This window comes from Blennius ocellaris (genome assembly GCF_963422515.1).
Source record: "Blennius ocellaris genome assembly, chromosome: 2".
Taxonomy (NCBI): Eukaryota; Metazoa; Chordata; class Actinopteri; order Blenniiformes; family Blenniidae; genus Blennius; species Blennius ocellaris.
In genome coordinates this window covers 12,046,321-12,068,945 of record NC_137651.1, presented here as the reverse complement: position 1 = coordinate 12,068,945, position 22,625 = coordinate 12,046,321, and the positions used below count along the sequence as shown (strand labels likewise).

The 22,625-nt window shown below is 40.8% G+C and overlaps 1 protein-coding gene across 4 annotated transcripts in view; it reads left to right on the top strand.

The window, feature by feature from the left end:
• schip1 (schwannomin interacting protein 1) overlaps positions 1–19,956 on the top strand; it is a gene marked incomplete at both ends in the record, with an annotated part of 239,189 nt that extends 219,233 nt beyond the window's left edge. For 2 of the 4 annotated variants that reach the window (XM_080503600.1, XM_080503603.1), the window contains 6 exons: positions 10,903–11,021; positions 12,173–12,290; positions 12,920–13,117; positions 17,731–17,854; positions 18,586–18,679; positions 19,762–19,956. In XM_080503600.1, the coding sequence (XP_080359726.1) occupies positions 10,903–11,021; positions 12,173–12,290; positions 12,920–13,117; positions 17,731–17,854; positions 18,586–18,679; positions 19,762–19,813 (705 nt within the window). Of the gene's footprint in view, positions 1–3,754; positions 4,103–10,902; positions 11,022–12,172; positions 12,291–12,919; positions 13,118–17,730; positions 17,855–18,585; positions 18,684–19,761 lie in introns of those variants that run through there. The other 2 variants (XM_080503602.1, XM_080503601.1) reach the window with 2 other exon arrangements.
• Positions 19,957–22,625: the final 2,669 nt, after the last annotated feature.

Sequence of the window (22,625 nt, the reverse complement as noted above, 5' to 3'; positions counted from 1 at the left end):
TTGCACAAAATAGGAGCAGTCCTCTGTTTTCTGAGTTTTCTTAATTCATGATCAAATTCTGATCCCGACATGTAAACAAAAAATTTAACCAACCTGTGATCTCATTGTTGGCAAACATAAGTATGCAGGTTGTTGTTTCTGTAACCGCTTACACAACTGCACTTAATCTCTGAGGACAACAGTCTTATAACAAAGTCAAAATGTAAATACAAATTTACATTTAACTCATGTTCTTTTGTAAAACCTTGATCATGAAAGGAAATTTAAAAAAAAACATCTTTTGTAAACCCTGTTTTCCCCCAGATTGTCATTTAATTTACTCTTTATTTTATGTTTAAAATGCATTCATTCACGCAGTGTTTTTTTGACTTTTGCTCTCTACATATTGGTGCATGTGACCACGCCGGTGCTTTGAAGACTGTAGCAAGACTCATTTTCATCAATGACGACTGCAGACACGGGCAAAGCCCCTTCAAACTTTGGTCTCGCTCTGTCTCTCCTGCTCTTCCCCCCTCTCTCCCTCTATCGCTCTCGCCCTGTCTCTCTCTCTCTCTCTCCATGAGCTAGCAGTCTTCCCGATGGGCTGCCCCTCGTGCTCCTTTCTCAGCCCAATTTGTTTGGAACACAGAGCATCACCATGGAGAAATTCTCACCACGTTGCTCTGGCAGCAGCCCCCGTTCTTTTCCTCCTCTTTCCAAAACAAGATCGGATTAAAGTCCACAGTCTTCCACTCAAATCTGCCAGCCATTGTGATCTGGTTCTGTAATGTCACATATAAATATTAAGGAGTTAATGTCACACTTGGGTCTAATGGTTGAACATTTTCACAAAACCAAAGATCGTGAGGGATACAGCAGGAAATGTTGCCCCTCTCGGCCTTCTTTTAACATTTCAAAAATACTTACACAAATTAAATAAAAATGATTTATATTAAAGCAACAAAAAAAATGTTAACTAAATATAATGAAAGTTTAAAATAGACAAACAGGAATCAAAAACTAAACTACAAAACTACACCAGCTGTGAGTGTTGCTGCCTCTCATGAGAAACGTATAAATATTTTAACTATAAATGACTTCTAATTTACACATGTTAGATTTTTTTATTATTGTCTATAGATCCAAACTGCTCTTAACAACAATATCTTTTGATATTAAGCTGATAGGATGAGGTTTGTGAAGAAAGACAACTGTGCTTGTTAAATCTTGGAAAATGTGAAAAAACAATCTGAGTAGAGGCAATCTTATGAAAACACTCATTTTACAACAGAATAAATATGAATGATTATAAGTATAACAGGTGCAAGAGTGGCTTGTTCTATATAACAACTTATGTGAAGTTTTCTTTTCGTATTTGGCTAGTTTCACTGTTAATATTTGGCTGCTCTGCTTCACTTAAAAACACATTCATTTGAAGCATTCTGTCTGCTCTGTTCAGTTGCCTCAGTCATTTTGAGATAGCAATTTTATCTAGCTGTATCTCACACACACAATCATGACTGGTTTCATGAGTACACTCTTTAGCAAAATGGACTTTGTCGATAATATATCCAATGTAAACTTTATTCTAAGGAGCAGCCAAAATATCCTCACTTTCCACACATGCCTGCACTCTGAAAGCTGAAACCTCAAGCTGTTCCTCACAGAGATAGATATACAAGAACACCAACACTCATAGCGCCGTTGGCCTTGGATCGCAGGCTTACAGGAGGTGCCAGGAACCCTCTCCCACAGTCACCCTCTGTTCACTTGGAACAAAAAGCCGTTCTGTGTGTGTACGTCTGTCTCTTTCATTCTCGCTCTCTCAGCTGACCCAACAGTCAAACCATCATTTACACCACGAGAATTAACGTGAGTGTGCATCTCAAACATGCAGTTTAAAGTATATGAGCGTTGTCTTTGTCCTTGAACTGTGATTCAAGCTGCACCTGTTAGTCATGTGTGTCTCCTGTGCGTCGATCATCCAGGTAACCCTTTCCTCCCAGCCTCTGATCGCTCTCACATCAGCAGTGACTTCACCTTTACTATGAAGTCAGCCTCAGTAATGAAGTGGGGGTCCACGGGGGCAGGACTCTGCCCCACCCTTCCCCCCTCCAGCCTCAAACAGCCACCCCACCAACTAACACCAGCTTTATAGGTGTGTGTGTGTGTGTGTGTGTGTGTGTGTGTGTGTGCGCGCGTGCCTGCGTGCGTTTGTGCGTGTGTGTTGCCCACAGAAATGATCCAGTGTGGGTGGATTCAGGAGGCAGACAATTCACTGTACTCTACACATAATCCTCAGGGATCAACACTGAATCAAATCCACTTCCTATTTTTTCACTTAAACCTTGTGCATACATGTGTGCATGTATGTGTGCAGTCGCGTGTGTGTGTGTGTGTGTGTGTGTGTGTGTGTGTGTGTGTGTGTGTGTGTGTGTGTGTGTGTGTGTATGTGTGCTCAAATTACATGCTAATGCACAACTCCCCAACTGTTCTCTTCTTCCTTTTTCTGGTGTTATACACTCTTTCTCTCTGAGCAGGGGAACAGATGAACATGACGATGAATATTCATCTGTATCTCTTGGTATCTATCTTCCTTTACGCCTTCCTCCTCTCATATTTCTTTGATTCATTTGTCCTCAACCCAACTTGCCCTTATATCTTTGGCTATTTACTATGATTTGGTAAATTCATATATGGTGTGATGATTTAAGGAAAGGGAGAAAAAGAGCATGTCTCATATCTGAGAAACCAAATAACAAATAGGCAGAATTCTGAGTGTGTATTAACCCCTAAAAAAAAATGCCTACAATATTTGTATTTCAGAAAATTCTTTTCACATAATTGTGTAACTAATGAGTTTTTCTTTAGCATATATTGTGTAGTATTTGTTTACAGCATGTAAAAATCATGATGAGGTGGGGGGGGGGGGTTCTTCACTTCACTAGTTTTCCAAACAATTGTCATGTTCACTTGCAGTGTAAATCTGAAGCCATATGTGGATATAATTTTCTGTCTGGGCGGTTATGACAAATATATGAGTCATGGGTCGATAACGTCTCGCAACGATGAGATCATTACACACCGTGGAAAGCTGAGATTGAAAATGTAAGTCACTGATTCAAGGCACAAGTAATCCGCGTGTGCGTGTGTGTGTGTGTGCGTGTATGCGTGCGCGTCCGTGTGCACGTGCGTCTGTGTGCCAGACTAATGGTCCATTGTGCTCTGTCAGGGTTTATTTAGCTGGACGGGGCTGGGAGGTTGCTGGTTTTGGAGGCCAGACCAGGCACTATTTTTACCTTACCAGGAAGGGAGCACACTGCCTCCTCTGTTACATATGCGCACGCACGCACACCTTTACTTATTTCACCTCAAAGAAGCACATTCCCTCATTATGGAGAACTATTCTGTACATTGGTATTTCTACGTGTCACTGTTGGAGATTAGTTAAAGGCAGTTAGAGAAAATGTCCTGAATATTCCTCTAGAAAGTGCTATAAACCATGTAAACACACATGGGTGTGTGCTATAAACATGCACAGTGGAGCTCCCCACATCCCATTGCTGAGGTGTCTCTTTTCAGATGGGTGGTGAGCAGCTGTTGACCTCATGTCAGGGCGTGAAAACGGGAAATAAAAAAAAAACACCCGTTCCGGTTTCTCCCTCCTCTCTTTTGCTCTCCCTGGCTGTGAGAGGCCGTCCTGACCAGAGGGTGGAAGGTAGGGAGGGTCTAAAGGGGCCTTACCTCTGACCATTGTGCTTTTCCAGTCCGGTGGGGGGAGGCTGAGCGTCGGCGTGATCCGAGTCAGGCTGAAAGAAAACCAAACTGTGTCACAACCTGTTAGAGAAGGATGAGGAGGCACCACTCGCAGAGGAGATTTTTTTGTGTGTGTGTGTGTGTGTTTGTGTGAGAGTAGTCTGGGAATATGATGCTCACTGACTGGGCTCTAACTCGGGAGCTGGTCTGGACTCACCCACTGGCTGGGGAGTAAGAGAGGAAAGGCAGGAGAGCAGAGGAGGAGTAAGAGGCGAGGGAGGTGCTGGATAATATGGATGAATGTGATGGAGTGGATGATGTCATCCGGCAAACTTCCAGTCTTTACTTCAGCGATGACTACAAAGAGGTAACAAACATGTTTGTGTGTCTATTTCCAAAGACTAGGGATCAAACTTTTATCTCTGATGATCTGAAACCAAAATTGTGACTGGAAAAATTATTGTTACTGTAAATGGTGATACATTATATAGTGAATTGTTTCAGCTGACACATTTGTCTAACTTGGGAGTTTGTTTTTTCTTCAGTGTCAAATATGACTGCCAACAAATACATAAACAAGTAATTTTGCTTTATTTTCTTCTGTTAAATCATATTAGATGACACATATGACTTGCACTGGGCTGCAGTGTTTACATTAACATGACTTTTACTAGAAATAAACCAAATGCATTGCTGTAACTTTGACATTAATATTTTAAAAAACGTAGTTGGGTATGTGACAAAGTGTGGATTATAAACTGAATATTTCTGGCATTCACTAGAAATTGCTTATACCTACTTGACTATCACAATTTACGTATCGTTCCTCTCGACTGGACTGTCTGCAATGACTGTCTGCACATAACTTCTGACAGTGGCCGCACGCTGTATGATATGTATTTTATATATCCTAACTTAGATAAGTGTCGCAGAATGAAGGTTTAATTAAGATCTCTTGTTGTTCAAATGATTTACACATCACTCACAAGTTGAAAGATAATGTAAGATTTCTCTGAATGAAGTTTGACATCATGTTTTTGCTCCTATCTCAATATAAAAAAGCTGAACAATTCCCTTTTCCATCCTCAATATGTACAGGCAGTAACGTTTATTTTCTCATCTGTCTCACAGCATGAAAGCACACGTCTCTAACTGCTGAACTCTCTACAGTTTTGTGTCTTGTGCTGTAAGCTCAAAGACTCAAGTTGATGTAATCCTTCAAGTACTCAGATATTTAGGGCACAGCTGTGACATAATGTTGTGAGTAACCAGCCATTTATTCTTAAACCTCCTTATTTGCAAGGCCCCAAAAAAGAACAGATTCCTCCACTAAACCTTTTCCAGAACTAATCTTGCAGAGAAAAAGCTCAGATGTCACTTGCAGAATTCATTGTCCTGTCAAAACTCACTTCATGCTCCTCGTCTCCTGTTTCTCTCATTGTTACAACCTCTCTTTTTTTCTTACACAACCCATAACCCTCGCCTGCCTTTTTCCCACCACATACTTGATCGTGTTCAGCCTCGAACCGCTCGCTGGGTTGTTCTCCTCCAACCTGAGTGACGGGAACAGTCCTGCACTGACCTGCAGATGAACTATTAGAGAGGTGAAAGGCCGGGTCTCTTATCTGGGCAGGAATGTTGCACCCATTGGACAGACAGGTCTCAGATAACACACACACACACACACACACACACACGGTGCCATGATATGACTGTGTTATTGGTGCAAATATAAGTGGAATTGAATTTGATAGTCAAAAAGAGATAGAGTCCAATGTTGCAAGTTTCATTCGCATAGTAATCAAAGTAGAAAGTGATTTAAGAAAGAGAAAATGTACAGAAATGTCAGCTGAACACTCCACAAACATCAAGTCTATTTCTCGATATGGAGGCTGCACTGACTTCAGGTCGGATTTTAAATGTACACAAGCGTCTCAGGTTTCAGTCAAATCTAAGCCTGCAGAGAACATCTGCGAGAACTGTGAAGCTCCACAGCGCAGTCATAACACTCGCAGTGAAGACACACTGACCTTGTGTCTGTTTGTAAAGCTGAGAGCTCAGCAGCAGCTCGCTGGCAGCCTGGAAAAAATACGCAAACGAAGCCAACTGTGTTTGGATTCTCAGCCACAAACACATACTGCCAGTGTACCAACACACACACACACACACACACACACACACACAAACATGCATCATACCTTTCTAAAATGCTCTGTGATTGCAGTGTTTCCAGACACAGTTATGGCCAGGGCCACTGTAATGTGAACATTTTCATTATTGATAGACTTGAAAATACATGCATCCTGCTCCCGCCAGGCCTGGTATTTGTGTGCGTGTGCACATGCATGTGAACGTGTTAACAGTGAGGTCTTGTCTCCAGCCAAGAGTAGGTCCCGGTCAGTGAAAAGACTCCTTTGTGAAGGAAAAAGTGAGACCTATTTGTGAGGAATGGGTGGAAAAAATGTCCAGGTCCACCTTAAAGGACTTCTGTATTTCACATATTTCCACAATGAAAAGTCAAATCAGAGCAAACCCAAGTACAGAAATCTGAAGGAATGAGGGTATTGTATCTCTCGTCCACATTCATACTCATCTCCACCCAACAATATCTGGCCATGAGAGCAAGCCAATTTTGAGGGAGGCAGAAGGAAGATGCTCTTTGTTAGCACAAATAATTAAATTCATCTCCCTTCTCTAATATAGATTTTCAGTGAGAATTAAACGCTCAAAACAAGCACCCCACCGTCCACTGCCAGGGCTAAATCACCCTCTAGGCCTGTAGATGAATGGCTGCAGTGCAGAGTGGAGGAGAAAATGTCTTTGTCAATGAGGGTTTTTCAGCTGAGGAAATTGCTCGGTGAATTTGAGGAAAAACACAAATTAGCCCAATTGTGTTCCTCCCAATCTAATTTGGAAAGCAATGGCTCTGGTGCTCAAGGCCAGAGGCTAAAGGAGGTAGTTAAGATTGTCACTCATTCGCTCTGTGTGCTCTTTCTCTCTTCCTCTTATCCAATGTTCATTCTGAAATGCTAATGTAATGGATCCAGCAATTTTCCATGTCATCATCATGTGGAAACACTCATTCGGCTCATTTACCATCACAGGATTTTTTTTTTTTTTTTAAACAATTTGTGGAAGGCCCTGAAAAATTACCCAGTAAAAGTTACAAAGGTTATCATAATGTATTATTCATGGGTATTTGAGCAAGTGAGCCAATCAAAAGAGGGAAAAGTTTGTGTGTTTCTGGCCTGGTGGCTCACAGGGTTTACATCAAATTCAAAAGAGGAGGCAGAGATTCAGTAATGAGCGGAGAATTCGATTTTTGTCGCATATTTCTGCATTTTAAAAGCTTTAAAGGCTTTAGTTTTGGAGGAGGACACGACTGACATTAAAATGATGGCATTTAAAATGTCAACAGATAAGAAGAAAGGATGGAAAATTAGGTTCTCGCTTGGATTATATCAGAAGTGTGTAGAAAGAGAAGGTAAGCCAGGAACACGTAGGTGACCATTTAACACCTGCAGCTCACAGTGATGTATTCCACACCTTCAGAAATGGCTTTATGGTACTGCAGTGACACACACACACACACTTACACACACACACACACGCTCACGCTCACACACCAGCTGCAAGGAGTGACTGTAACCCGCTAATGCTGAACTTCTGACACTGAAAACTTTGCTCCCTTTCTTTATCTTGCTTGAATTGGCAACTAATATATGTGTGTGTGTGTGTGTGTGTGTGTGTGTGTGTGTGTGTGTGTGTGTGTGTGTGTGTGTGTGTGTGTGTGTGTGTGTGTGTGTGTGTGTGTGTGTGTGTGTGTGTGTGTGTGTCTGTGTGTGTATGTATAGACAAATTTTACAGCATATTTCAATATCCAAGTCTCCATAAACCTGATCATAACAAAATCTTTACTGTACATAACACTTAGCAATAAAAAGAATTACAAAGTACTTTTCACGCAAAATTGAAGTGCTGCTGACACAAAAATATCTGCAAAGATACATAAATAATACAAAAATAGGGTTTTAGGGTTTAGAAACATTTAGTGGAAAAGGTGCATTTTTTACTGTTTTTGAGTTTGTTTAAACATATGTGATGTGGATGGATGAGCAGACATGCAATAATTCGTAATAATAGCAGTAATAACTATAATACCAATAAAGAAACGGATGTAATACAATAATATAGCATATTGACATCACTTAGCCCCCCCCCCCCCCCCAATAGACTACATAGAAATGGATGAGTGGTTCAACTTTCATATATCATGTGTTAAAACATTGGTCTCACATGTCATCAGTGAGCCGTTGTATTTGTGGCATGAATGCAGCATGTTTGTGTGAAGAGCCTGGCATGTTCTAATAAATCACTGGACATGAAATGCAAAACGACTAAAACCAAATCTTTTTCATGCTTTTCTTGGCCTTGTTTTTTTTTTTTTGTCCTCACTTTTAACTGGGCTAATTGTAGCTAATCACCTGTTCCAACCATTGATTGAACATATAGACCTGATTACCACGAAGTTAAGTGGAAATTTGTTCTTCCTCAGTGAGAACTGACTTCTTTTTTTTTTTTTTTTTAAAGGAAATAGACAACTGCTGCAAATCAGCTTAAAAGCATAGAGCTGAGGTCGTATGAGAGCTTCTATTTACACACTGTTTAGAAGCAGGGCCGTGGAGTTAAGTTGATTTTGACTCCTTGTAAAAGAAAGAAAAAAGAAAGAAAGAAAAACATACTCCTGGTTTTGTCACAGTTCCATCCCACTGTGTCTCTTCTTGAGCCTGGAGAGATAAGCGGAGCACACCGTTAAACAGTGCTCAGTGAACCTGCTGCCTCTGGTGCTCATCTTTGCTCCGAGCAGCTGTTGCATGGACTGACTTGACTGACAGCTTTGATGTTTGTCAGTGTGAATCATGTATGCGTGGAAAGAAAGAAACGCATTTGACCTGCGCCGCACCACACAGGCTGCCGGCGCACATTTGAAGCGACGAGTTGACACGTTCAAGTTGGTTCTTCTCGATTCCTCGGGCCATCTTCCAAACCAACACACAAAGGAGCAGCGCCAGGTCCGCTCCTCTACACGCCAGAGTGTGCGCCAAGAGCATCTCGTGGGCTCTTGTGTGGAGTGGAATTATGTTAATTTGTCCTTGGTTAAGGCACTCTCACCCACGCCTGCACACCATTGTCATGAGAGACAGACAGTGAAGGAGGAGAGGAAGGAGCGAAGGAGATGAGAAAATGAGTGGGAGAGGTGAAGGGAGAGATGGAAGTAGCAAAAAAAAAAAAAAAGTCCTCAGGCTGAAGGAGAGGACGAGGAGATGGAAAGAGATGAGAGAATTTGTGGATCATGAGTGCCGGTGATGCTGAATCAGGTGATTGAAGTTGAGCTCAGGAATGTCTGTTGATTAAGTGGAGCGAGGGCCTGAAAGAGGGTGGTTCGTGGTTCCACTGCAGGGCAGCAGCACCGCCATCAAATTCCTGCTCAGCACATTCACACCTTAAACCTACTCTTTTTTGTATCTGAGAGAGAGAGAGAGAGAGAGAGAGAGAGCGAGAGCGAGAGACAGAGATTCACTCAAATGCTTTCATTGCTTTTCCGTGAACCCATTCACATGAACAAAGTCTTGGTTTGAAGAGTTCACAAATTTGTGAGGTTGTTGTTGAGCCTCCAAACTATGGCTCACATCGTGGGAAATATATTTTATCTAAACTTTGAAGCTGAAGCCGTCCGTCATGCCCTGTTGGTTTGATTTTAGAAGACCCTAAACATTAAAGATCAAGTATCTTTCACCACTGTTCGCTGTTTTCCACTTATTTGTGGCTACACATGCTTCAGAACAATGGAGAAATAATTAATTATAAAAAACGTCCGATTTTATACTATGAAAATACTATGAACTGGAAAACCAAAACTTGACTGTTGAAGAGCAGGAACATTAGTTTATCAAAACTATGCATCATACTGCTTTTATATTGTGCAGAATTGAGAAGAATTTATGGGTCTTCCCTGCACAGTAATCCTTGATTTTGATGTGGCTTCTTTGGAAGAATTACCAACCATTCTTCTAAAATAGTCTAAAAACAAGCCTATCTATCTTAATGAAATCATATCCAATAAGTTAAGAAGTTTCTAGTGCGTGACAATATATTTTGCCTGGAAACTTAACAAATAGACACTTTAACTCCCCAAATACTCAGCAAGATTTGGCCTTTTTGCAGTGTACTTGAATGAGTGAGCAGTCTACGCTCCCCCAACAGGTCTATTTCCGCTGCCTTCACATGCACCACAGTTGCGATGGCAGCCTCTCACTTCCACGGAGGAATCCCAGTAACAGCAGAGTTCACCTGCCGAGTGTGAACACACCTTTAAACACCATGCAGTGTCGCGAGTTCGAGGTTTATTGTGATAAAGCAGAGCTGAGTCAATATTTCAGGATCTGGAATAAGTCCATTCAATACAGTCTGTATTGTTTATATTACTGGGATTCTTATTTTACTTTTATACTTGCTTGAAGTCAGTTAATTTCTGGACTTTTCTTTTTCACATGTAAACTTAATCCTGTTAGGTTCGAAAGCCCCAGACTCTTTGGCTTAAGTGTATGTGTATGTGTATGTGTATGTGTATGTGTATGTGTATGTGTATGTGTATGTGTATGTGTATGTGTATGTGTATGTGGATGTGGATGTGAATGTGTATGTGGATGCGTATGTGTATGCGTATGTGGATGCGTATGGGCGTTCACTGCTCATTTCATGGGACAACAGTGCCACCTGCTGGCGAACACTTGTCACACTGGCCTATAAATATCACCCACATGCTTCACACGTTCTTTTTTCAGTTCATCAACTGACTCCACACTTTCTATCTGAGCTTGCTAAGACGACACTAAACCTCCTATTTTTAATCAAGACAAGGTGGCTACTATTAATATGCCTGCACCGATGTGTTCTGTCGGAGAGCACTTTGGGTAACAGCGCTTTTTATTTCCACACGCAGCTTGTCCAGTGTGAGAGGGGAAGGGGTGATAAAACATTATGTAGCACGCATGATTTTTATTATTTTGGGGGCGATGCTTTATTCCCGCCACCCTGATACAGACCGGACCTCATTTTGAAATAATCATAAAATTTTAACAGAGTCATGTTTATGTGCTGCTGCAGGCCCAGAAGAATGAGAGAGAGTCAATCAGGCAGAAGTTGGCCCTGGGCAGTTTCTTTGACGATGGACCGGGTATCTACACCAGCTGCAGCAAGAGCGGCAAACCCAGCCTGTCCTCACGGTAGGAACTCACACCTTCACAATCACACATTATTTATTTATTTTTATCATGTTTTTTTTTTTTTTTCCTTACATTTCTTTAAATTGCTTTATTTATTTGGGCATGAATGTTATGGTTACCTTTCTATGAAGAATTAGGTAAGAAACTGACACTCAGCGGAGAGGATGCAAGATGAATACAGCAGCCTTAATCAACCACTGAGGGTTTCACTTCCGAAAAGACACCCACATGTCTACACACACACACGCGCGCGCGCACACACACACACACACACACACATACACACACACGTTCATCTTGCTTCTGCCTCCTACACTGTACCTTACTGGAACAAGACGTTCTGTCAACGCAATGATACTCATTGTATTCCTGTAACTTCAGTCATGTGGATCGCATCTGATTAATTGTGATGAATTTGTGGGAAGTATCAGGTTGTGCATCACCTGATGCACCACAAACCATCATCACTCAGTTTTCGGGGGGGAAACAAGGTTGATTTGAATTCAGAAAAAAAAAAAAGTCTGAGGTAATGCAGGCAGCGACAGTTTCATCATCTGTCAAAAAGCCATATGACACTTTACAGGCAATCTATGAAATAATAATTACAGATAGCATTTTAATTCTCTTCTTTGGAAAGGAGAGAGAAAAGACAATCGACCAGTCAGGCCCTATTTTAATTGGGACTGATTGGATCTGTGGTGTGTAATCAATCAGCTCTCTTTGTAATTACTGCATTGAATAAGCAGAGTATTGATCCACATTGGGATGGCTCTACATGCAGTGATATTTTGCCCTTTCGTGACACAAACACACCCCCTCTGGTCCCAGGCAGATTGCATCAGACCTACCTGAGGCCTTCTGGATCGATCCACATCAGAGGCTCGAGAGGAGATGATTAAAAAACACAAGACCTCCTTAATTTCTTCCTCAGCTTGGGTTTTTTTTTCCCTGGTGAATGAGGGCATCTTGTACCTTTTCGAGTTTTCTCTTCTTTTTTTTCCAAGCTTGTTTATGTGTTTTAACCCATTAGAGCGCTCTCACCCTGTTGCCCTCGATGCTTTTCTGAGGCTTAAACACTTGGTGAGTCTGTCAAAGATCATTTGTATAAGCATCGAGCCAACAGATATTTGTTTTTATGCATCTCCCTGCAGGCTGCAGAGCGGCATGAACCTACAGATCTGTTTTGTGAACGACAGCGGCAGCGACAAGGACAGCGATGCAGATGACAGCAAGACGGAGACCAGCCTGGACACACCTTTGTCCCCCATGGTATACCCTGATTTCATCTCCTGAATTCAACTGTGAGAAAAGCAATTCAATCCTGAAAAGACCATAAACTACTTGTTATCTGGTTGGTGTGAAAGCAGCAAGGTGCACAGATCTGATTGAAAAATAAAATTGAAAACAGAACAAGAACAAAAGCTGTGAAATGGCAGAGATGAATCAGAGAGAGCGCCTGGCTTTGTTGCTTTGCGGGCGTCTTTTCTCACGTTTTCCTGCCTGTTACCTTAATCACGGGTATCAAATGAGAGGGGAATTGGTATGTGCACGGGTAAGTCATGGATGACTGGCTTCAACAACCTCCCATCAGCCTGAGATACATTCAACAGAATGGAAGACAGAAAAGGGAAATTACAATCTTTGTACATGTTAATTATTTGTTCTCTTCATGTCCTATTTGATGTTTAATGACCTTCCTGTCATTGTATAACACACGCATATCAAAATGCTAAGAATACATAAGCAATGATTCCCAACCTGTCTTTTCTTTTCCTTCTCTACCTTTTCATCCCCCCCTTTCTCATTTACCACATTCTGCCCCATTTCCTATTCTGCTCCCTTATACTCCTTTCCATACTTGTCTCTTCCTCCGTCCACCGCTACGTCTCTCGCTGCAGTCCAAGCAGAGCTCCTCCTATTCGGACAGGGACACCACAGAGGACGACTCGGAGTCTCTGGAGGACATGGACTTCTTGAGTCGACAGAAGAAGCTGCAGGCCGAGGCCAAGCTGGCCCTGGCCATGGCCAAACCCATGGCCAAGATGCAAGTGGAAGTGGAGAAACAGAATCGCAAAAAGTCCCCAGTGGCAGACTTGGTCAGTACCGTGAATCCTCATCTGACCACTATTTTGTTCACCACAACTGGACCAAAAGACACCGTTTTTAATGTACATTCAGTTTACGTAGATTTTTTTGTTTTTTGTTTTTTTGTACTTTTTTTGTACTATTTTGTTTACAATGCAAAGTCTTCAAAATCCATAATTTAACTATTATGTTCCTGTCTTCTCAAAAACAATTAAAAGCTCAACTTTTAATCTGCCAGATCCTTTAATTTGAATAACTGCAATTGTTTGTGTCTGAGATCAAAAACATCACTCTCATTCCTTGACCTTTTCAGAAACAGCGTAATTGGAGTTAGCTGGGCAGGTCGTGTTGTTAATTTATTCAGATATTCATAATATGAAGCTACAAATGATTTCAAATGGATTGATATTTAAAAGGACAGTTTTCACGGCAGGTGGTTACAGCATCAATTTTCTGGGAATGTTTTTTGGGGGTTTTTTCAGTGTGAGTGAAATAACTTAATAGTTCTCATTGAAAGTGGTGTTTTTCAGACACAGCATGACACTGCTATGTAATAAAAAACAAAGTCAACGCCGCCGACCCCCACACACTCTGTCCCCTTTTCCAATCTCTTCCTTTGGCCCCATTTAGGGAATGAAAGGTGATGACGACCCTGCTCATTATTATTTCATCCGGTTTCATCTGCGCCGCTGCCTCCTCTGGAGCGCACACGCCACGAGACGCTCGCACGTCCACTGCGTCACACAGGCACTCTCCCGCATTTCCACCAGGACTCGCGCTCAGAGCCGCTTTACTTATTCAGAGAAGAGAAGGGCAGCTCGACCGGGTCCATCTATAATTCATATGCCGGAAAGCATTGACTTGGGTGTTTAGGGATGTAGCAGTGCTCAGCAGTCAGAAGACATCACTGTCACCCCAGCACTGAACACACAGTGAATGTTAAGATGTTTGAAGGCTCCGGCAGCCTGTGACGTCCACAACACCAGAGAACCATTAAAACGCTTCTCATGACAAGGGTGATTAATAATCAGAACTTTTTTCAACGTGAAACCTGCAGCATTTTACATTCAGATATAATGTGGACAACAATTACACAAAAATTACACAAAGCTGGAAGATACTTCAAGAAGATAAAATACTACAGAAAAAGAGAATGTTACTGACATGCACTAGTCATATAGTAGTAGTAGTAGTAGTACTAATAGTTTTTGAATATAAGGGGATTGAACACAGAGAGAGAAAAGAGAAACTCAGTAAATGAAGGTCTTACAGAACCTTTTACAGTAAAACTAGAAAATCTTCCACACTGTAAACCTGAAGAGGCTCACAGAACTCACAACTTTGTGTGTAACAGATTACATAAGAATATTTAAGTGATGTTGTTAAGTGTTTTAAGTTAATGTAAAATAAATTATTTAACTATTATCTTTAAACATTTAATAACATCACTTAAAGTTATGTGAGCTTCTTCAGGTTTACAGTGCAGGGTGACCACAGCCATAATAATATATAATATAATATAAATCTATAATCTTTATTAAATGGGGGCATTTTAAGCATCTCAAAAGATTAAACTGATCATCCACAAATGAGAAGCATGATAAGTACAAACTTGAGTCTACTTTTAGAAACTCTTGAAATCTTTAATAGTCTGCACCCTGAGTATAGCATTAACCTCTACTCTTTTACTAAAGCTGTAGAGAATAACTCATGTAATAAAAATACAAACTGAGGAATTCACCCATAGGTTTATCAACAATTTATTCACAGAAAGTCTAACCCTTAACCCACAACATTCTCATGATGAATCAAAAGTTGTTACCAGTCCCCCATGTCCGATGATGTCGTGTTACACAGAAACCTGTCCTTTCAGGCACAATATTAAATCTGTGTAGTTCTTCTCTTAGTAGTTGAATAATCCTGTTAGGCTACTAGTTATTATAGACAGCTGCCACTCACCTGAATTAGTTTATTTGTGACAATAAATTGACCTCAAAATAAACTGAATGTTAAAGAATAATTCCTTTGTTATATCTGAAGAGGGCAGCACAATGGAGCAGTGGGTAATTTATTATTAACGTAAATTGAGAAAATTCTTATTTTGTATTTACATTTCTTGACGTGGAGTTATTTAAATTTACACTTCACAATTAATTAATCATTTTTCTGTTCTTTTACCAACAGTTATATTACAGAAAACAGGACAAAATATGACTTTATGAATAACTAACACTAGTGTCAACACATAACCAAAATATTGCAGGTGAAACTAATTAATCAGAATCATTGAAAGTGCAGGTTTGCAGAAAGGTTTCCTGTTAAACAGGTTATATCTGATAATAAAAAAAAAAAAATTTGATACTAAACCGCTGTCGTTACTGCCTCTGCTGTTATATCACCTCCAGTCAATTTAATTCGGCTGCAGCTAAACTGGATTGTCCTGCCTGTTTGTCAAGGGCAAAGAATGGGACATTACCCGGCGCGGTAAGCCTGCAAACATAATGTCTGTGTGAGTGCGAGGGGTGTGGATTTTCCCCGACACAATCGCAGACAGAAAGCGAGACAGTGACAGATAAATAAATGGTGGCGACGTTTAGAATCCACTGTCAGATCTCCATTTTGTCTTTCGCCTCTCACTCAGAAAGGAGAACAGCCGCTCTGTGCTGTGCTGAATCATCGCAGGAGACTGTTTCACTGCTATTGAGTGCCCAGCTGGTAATTCGTAATCAGTTCTATGATCAATCTGCCACAGAAACTCACACTGCGGTCGGCAGTTGAGTCAGGACCAATACCGATCTACAACCTCTTCCCACCGCCCACTCGCACCGTCACATTTCTCTGCGTGTCACTCTTGAGTCGCCGTGACGCCTCGCGTGTACGAGCGAAACTGAAACTGAAACATGGCAGCCGCGGACATGACGGCATTTTGTGGCCTTGTGAAAATGAAACAGTAGGGAGAATCTCGCAAGCGCCAAAGGGACAGGCACCAACACTAGCGGTGCACGCAAAGAGAAAGCTTATTTGTTTATTTACTGTTTGTCAAGTTGAGATAGAGAAAGTGAGTGTTGGGTGGAAAGAGAAAGAATGTGGACTGGTTAGGTTGAGAGTTGGTAAACAAGTTATCGTGCCATGAGCGTATTGGCTTGAGTTGATGGATGGATGTGAACGTCTAGTACATTAAGTAACATTTGGTTCTGGAATTCCAGGCACTATTGAATCAAAACACGGAGACCAGCTCCGGCTCTTCCTGTGTGGAGTTTGCATGTTTTCCTTAACTCTTGTCCAAAACCACACACTGCATGTATGAGTGTGTTGTACGGATGGATGAATAAATTACTATTAACAAAATGTTATATAGATAATTCAAGCCACTGTAGAAGAATTGTTACCTACAAATATAAACCAGCTGAACAAGCTAGTAGTTTGTTTTTTATAGAAAACAAAATTTTAAATACTTCCACTCCAAGCTCACCTGACAAACCAGAAGGCCTCAATAAGATTGTTATGACGAGAACAAACAAAAGGTTTACCTCTCCTCACATAAAAATACAAAAGCTCGCTGTAGGTGTGCAGGAGACATAAAACCCTTCAGATGTTTACTTAAATGAAACATGGTCAACCAGTTTCGGACCACATCACAGAGCCTCCAAGGAATCCCCAAACTTACCAGCATCCTCTGCAGAGAGATAAACACCTTTTTTTTTTTTTTTTTTAAGATGGGGGGGGGGGGGGGGGCTCCCTGTTGTGTTATGGACACTGGGTAAAGTTGTTTTTCACCTTTTATAAAGTAGATTACTGTGTTTGTTAACCAATAAAAACTAAAGTTTCTGTTTTAGTGACCAGCGGTGAAAAGGAAGTAGTCATCTCATTGTTGTGTGTAAAAAGTGACTAAAACAGCTACCTGTCCGAGAAAAACAGAGACACGTTCAGTGTGAGGCCCTGAACCAGTGTCAGTGTGAAGACATTTCTGTTTCACATCTTTAAACTGTTTCACTGGACAATATCTGACTCTTTTGTGTGAGCAATACCTGCAAACATTCAACAACACTAAGAAAATTACGAATACATTCTAAATTAATTTATAGTAAATTAATTTACTCATATTTGCAGTAAATACACATTTCTGCTCATCTCAGGTTAAACTCAGCGTCTTGAAAGCAAACCAGAATAGCTGGAGAAAAGTTCATGCAAACACAGGGAGAACATGTGAACTCTTCCAATGAAAGCCTGGACTTTATTCCAGGATATTTCTCTTCTCCCTCAAGAATAAGATTAAGAACCATCGCTTTAGACCATGTAGTTTCTTTTAAAGTAGTGTTTGAAGTACATTATCTGTGTCCATGTACATCATTCTGAAGTGGTAAACAGCATGTATGTTGAAAAGTAACTAAAACTTTTAAATACGGCAGCTTTTAAGTACCTCATAGTTTTACTTGAGTATTTTTGAACAGCACTCTTACATATGATTGATTGCGTTAATCAATATATGAGGTGTTGTACTGGTACTTTTTTTTTTTTCATTTCCAACTGACACAAAACACTGTAACTAAAAATGATAAATCGATAGACTTCTTCTTATCTTTTCTTCTCATCTCTGCATCTCTCTGTGTGTTTTTCATGGCAGCTTCCACACATGCCTCACATCAGCGAGTGTCTAATGAAAAGAAGCCTGAAGCCCACCGACTTGAGAGACATGACTGTGGGACAGCTCCAGGTTATAGTCAATGATCTGCACTCCCAGATTGAAAGTGAGTTGACCGCACACACACACACACACACACACACACACACACACACACACACACACACACACACACATAGAGGCACACGGAGTTCGCAATTGACCTTCACCTCTAAATGCAGAAATGAGCTACTGAGTAAGCGGGGAAACACATGCTGACCCCTAGCCACTCACAGTGGATGTGAAAGTACTTTTCTATATGTCGGTCACTTAAAAGAGCCACTGCCATCAACAGCTTCCCCCTGAGCATTTACTGTTACCACACCGCACGCATCGTCGATCCTCGGCACTCGTGGATGAATAATCTCTCGCCTAACATAAAGAAGCTCTAAAAATCCCCCCTGGTTCCAAAAAGTGTGAGTGAGTTTTTACTCAGAAAAAAAGTTGCTTCCCCCCTTCAAACTTCTCCTCAACTTCTCTCTCCTTTATGCTTTCTGGCAAACAATTACCGAGGTGTGTAATGTGAAATCAACTGCCGATGAGAGGCCACAGCTCAGTTTTGATTCACTCTGAGGTAATTTCATGAAGCCACAGTGGGGGTTTATGTGGTCACCCAGCGTCCATCACGTCCAGGTCACGCTGCTGTGAGGCTCATAACGGAACGTGTCTCAGTGTGTCTAAAAATATTTCCATCTCTCGAATAATGGAATTCCTGTCAGTCATGGCTATATATCTGCAGCTGGACCTTTTTAAAAAAAACATTTTTTACATGGTTCTTCTTATGTGCTGTCACTCCAGGTCTGAACGAGGAACTTGTACAGTTGCTACTGATCCGAGATGAGCTCCACATGGAGCAAGACGCCATGCTGGTTGACATAGAGGACCTCACCAGGTGAGGCTTGGACCGTCTTGCAGGACAGTGTTGGCCCACGGGCCCAATGTTTGACAATTCTCTCCTCGGCCATTTATACATTACACATGATGTTATGAGCCAACCTGCATGAGAGGGTGTTTATTTCTCAGGAAAACTGTTTGGTACTCACACGTAATGGCAGTTTAACAAACTGAAAAAATTCAAAACAATAAATAAATGAAAACAATGAAACAATAATTGTTAGTTATAGACTTCTCAGCTCCTCTTTAAGTTTTGCTCAGACAAAAGTAAATATAGATCATGCGTTTGGGATCAGTCACAGCTGTGAATGTTGTCTTGTGAGTGTGTTTACTGAAGACAGAAGTCACAATCATATTTCGTATTATACACAATAAGCAGAACTCTACATTTCTTGTTGACGTACAGCAGCAAGATGTTTCCCTCCTATATGAGAGAGACGCTTGAAGTCGTCGACTCAAAAACTAAAACCAGCTGTTGCAGCTGTGTTCAGAGAGCTTCTTCTGCTTTGATGCATTTCAGGGCCTGTTCAAGTTCAGCTTTTGTTTATAGGCTTAAAATGTTCTGTTTTCTTATTATCTGTGATGTTGAGCTGCACTGCTTTATTTTGGGAGTCAGAATATCAGGAGCAACTGACCACATTGCAGTCCAAGTTCACGTCACAGCAGAAAAATATGGGAAAAATGTAATTCCATGGTTTCAATAATACAAAATATATTGTTGTTAATGGCTGTTTGGATCTATAACCTATTCAAGGCACAACTTGTCTCCTGGTGATTAAATATTTTTAACTTCAAAATATCCACCAAGTCTAAATATTTAGTCTGTAATAGTTCCTCTTTTGGTTTTGTGCAAAAGCTTATTCCAATTTCCAATTTCACTTCATTAACAATATATTGAGTTTTAAAATGTTTATGTTGTCATTGTCTGAAGTATGAGTCACATTTTGTTTCGGATCACATTTAATTTTACATAATAAAGTGGAAACTTACATAAACACCTGTGAGGTTCATACAATAAGGAAATGAAGGTTGCCACCTCTTAACATTCATCTGATGATATGCTCCCTTCCTCTTATCCAGGCATGCCGAGAGCCAGCAGAAGCATATGGCTGAGAAGACCCTATCCAAATAAGATGCCCTCCCCCACCCCCACCCCCTGGCCCCCAACCCCAGCCACCCCCCCGTGACACCCCGCTTCCCTCTGCCAAGCTTCGCCTCCTCTGCTTCAACACAAACTGTCTCCCTCTGGCCATTCCACCTCTGCCCTGTGTCAAATCCAGAAATCCTCCCTGCTTGTCCCCGTACTTTACTCCTCGCTGCCCCCACCCCCTCTTCTGCCCCGCCTCCCTTTCAGTCCAATTCACTGACTCCAGTGATAGCAAGTAGCAAAGAAGAAGAAGAAGAAGAAGAAGGCCACGTTCATTCATTTGCCTCTGTGGTTTTTCCTCCCGGTGCTGAGAAGCGAGGAGGAGCGTCTCCTTCCTCCTGGGAGACGAGAAAACTGATTGTGTGTTTGTCATGGACTCTGTCCCCAGCTTCCTGTGCAGTGATCGGCCTTGCTTTGCTATTTCTTTTTAACTTTCTACATTCGCCACTAAATTATAACTGTTCAAATGCAAAAATTGTGGGAAATAAAAAAAATAAAAAATAAAAAATAATCGTGAAAATTTAGTAGAAAGTCAGTCATGAGAGAAAAAAAAGAAGAAAGAAACAACATTGTATAAAAAAAGCGATGGAAAACTAACTTCTTCAGACCATTTTAAGTTGGACAGTAATTTTAAAGTATTTCAAAGTTGACCCGTTTTTATTCTGCACAAATGGTAGTTTTCAACTGAGAAATGTTCATTTGAAGGTGCTAAAAGAGTGTAAAGGAAACATGCCTGCCTTGTAGTGGAGTTGTAGATTTTTGGTAATACGTTCACTCTAATTGCTCTTCAACATTTTGTGAATGTTGATTTTCTGACACAAGTCATTTTAAATGAATAAGTGTGTTAATATCGTTTTCATCCTATTGTATTCAGATACTTTATTTGAGGGGAAAAAAAAGTTTATGTACAGATATGTAAAATAAAGAATAAACTTTGTTTCATATAATGTGGCCTTGTGGTGTCATATGTTGAATTTACCCACTCGCTCTTTCAAAGCAGCTTCCTGTTTCTGTGCACAGGGAGGAGAATAAGTGCAATGAGAATATAAATCGTCACGCTGCCAGTAGAATGACTCAATCTTTGTGTTTCGGTCTTGCCTCGTCATGCTATTGTCCCTCACAGTCAGATCGAGGTTGATTTGGTTCTTAGAGAATCCCTATCATTTGGTAAATCTCTTTAAAATCACAAAGAGGATTTTTTTTTTAACATGAGACAAGAGGACAGCCTTGTGAATTGTTACCTGCAGTGATGTATATTGAATAAAAATTTCAATAATTCATCCTATATGTTAAATTACCTGTTTTGCTCGAGCGAAAGTCCGCCTGTCTCTGGTGGGATCAGATGTCTAAGCATATATATTTAAAGATTTGGGTTGGTGGTCCTGTGGTCAACGGAGGGAAAAACCTGGAAACTTCTATCATATCCCACCAAGAGCTGCAGTTTCAGAGCACATAGCTCCTTTAACAAGTGAGTAGAACAACAACAAACGGACTGTGAAGCATGTGAAAAGCACTAAGTCAAAACTCGTGAATTTCTCTTGATTCTCATTATGTGTCTTGTGAATTTCTGATAGTCATTAACAGTGAACCAAGCGAGGAAAACAACTGGTGGGCGATGAAAGTTCATTCATAATTCAGGAAATTCTGGAGCTCTCAGATGAGATGGAGAGACATGAACTTTACACACTTCTTTCTGTTTATTTTCAATAAAGCAATATTCAAATGTACCAAAGTTCATATCACTTAATTCATCAATTCAGAAATTATTCAAAGTATTTGCAGAATTGTCGCTGTTCGAGACGTTTCACTTTCAAACAGTTATTGCAATAATTGGCGTTCAAAAAAAATCATTTTCGAGAACGACATCTGTTGTGAGGATTATTATGATACTTATTAAAGTAATATTATGAAAGAGCAAAACTGCTCTGTTTATGAGTAATTGTCCCGATTTATTTATTTTCTATTAACTAGGTGATTTAAGTATAAAGAAGCCTCATTATGCTCACTTTTACAGTGGCGTTTTCTATGTTTTCTGTAAATGATGAGTACAATAACGCCATGTGATGAATTCAATTCTAATGAAACTCAACTTTTTTTTGTATCATAACTGGAAACCACTAGTCATTAGTTACCACGGTTATTAATAAAGTACATATTGAGTAATTCTGTGCAAATGATTAATGCATGACATAATTTAGATGTCTTTCCCCCCTTGTGATCGCTTTCATTCATACTATGAAAGAGAAAAATAAACAATCAACATTTCTAAAAGCCGACGTGCAGACGACAGGAATTTACACATGACGTTTTAGTTTTCTTTTTGCTGGCGCTCCTGCAGGCCGCTGCAGGGAATTCCCCTCAACGACAAATAAATCCAGCAGAAACGGAGGCTTCAGCAACGTTTACCGACGAACCTGACTCCATCCAGCATCACCCGCTCAGAATCATGGCCAACTTCACCACCTGTAAGTCGGACGTTTATTACGCATCTGTGGAACTTGTGGAAATAATTTGCTCTGTGCAGGGTGGGAGTCATCCCACTGTGTGTGTGCAGACTCATGAGATACATGTGTTGTTTGTGTTTGTTTATTTGCTTATTTGTCTTGCCGTGCAGACGTTGTCAGCTGTGTGTTGGTGCTGGTGTGTAACCTGCGCGTCTCCTCCGGTCTCCCTGTGCGCAACACGAGCGCAGAAAACCACGAGTGCGCCTTTCTCTTCAAGAGCCTCCTGCTTAATGTCACGCAACTCATCGACCGTGTACCGGTAAATACATCCCGCAATCTCTCTTCTTCTTCCT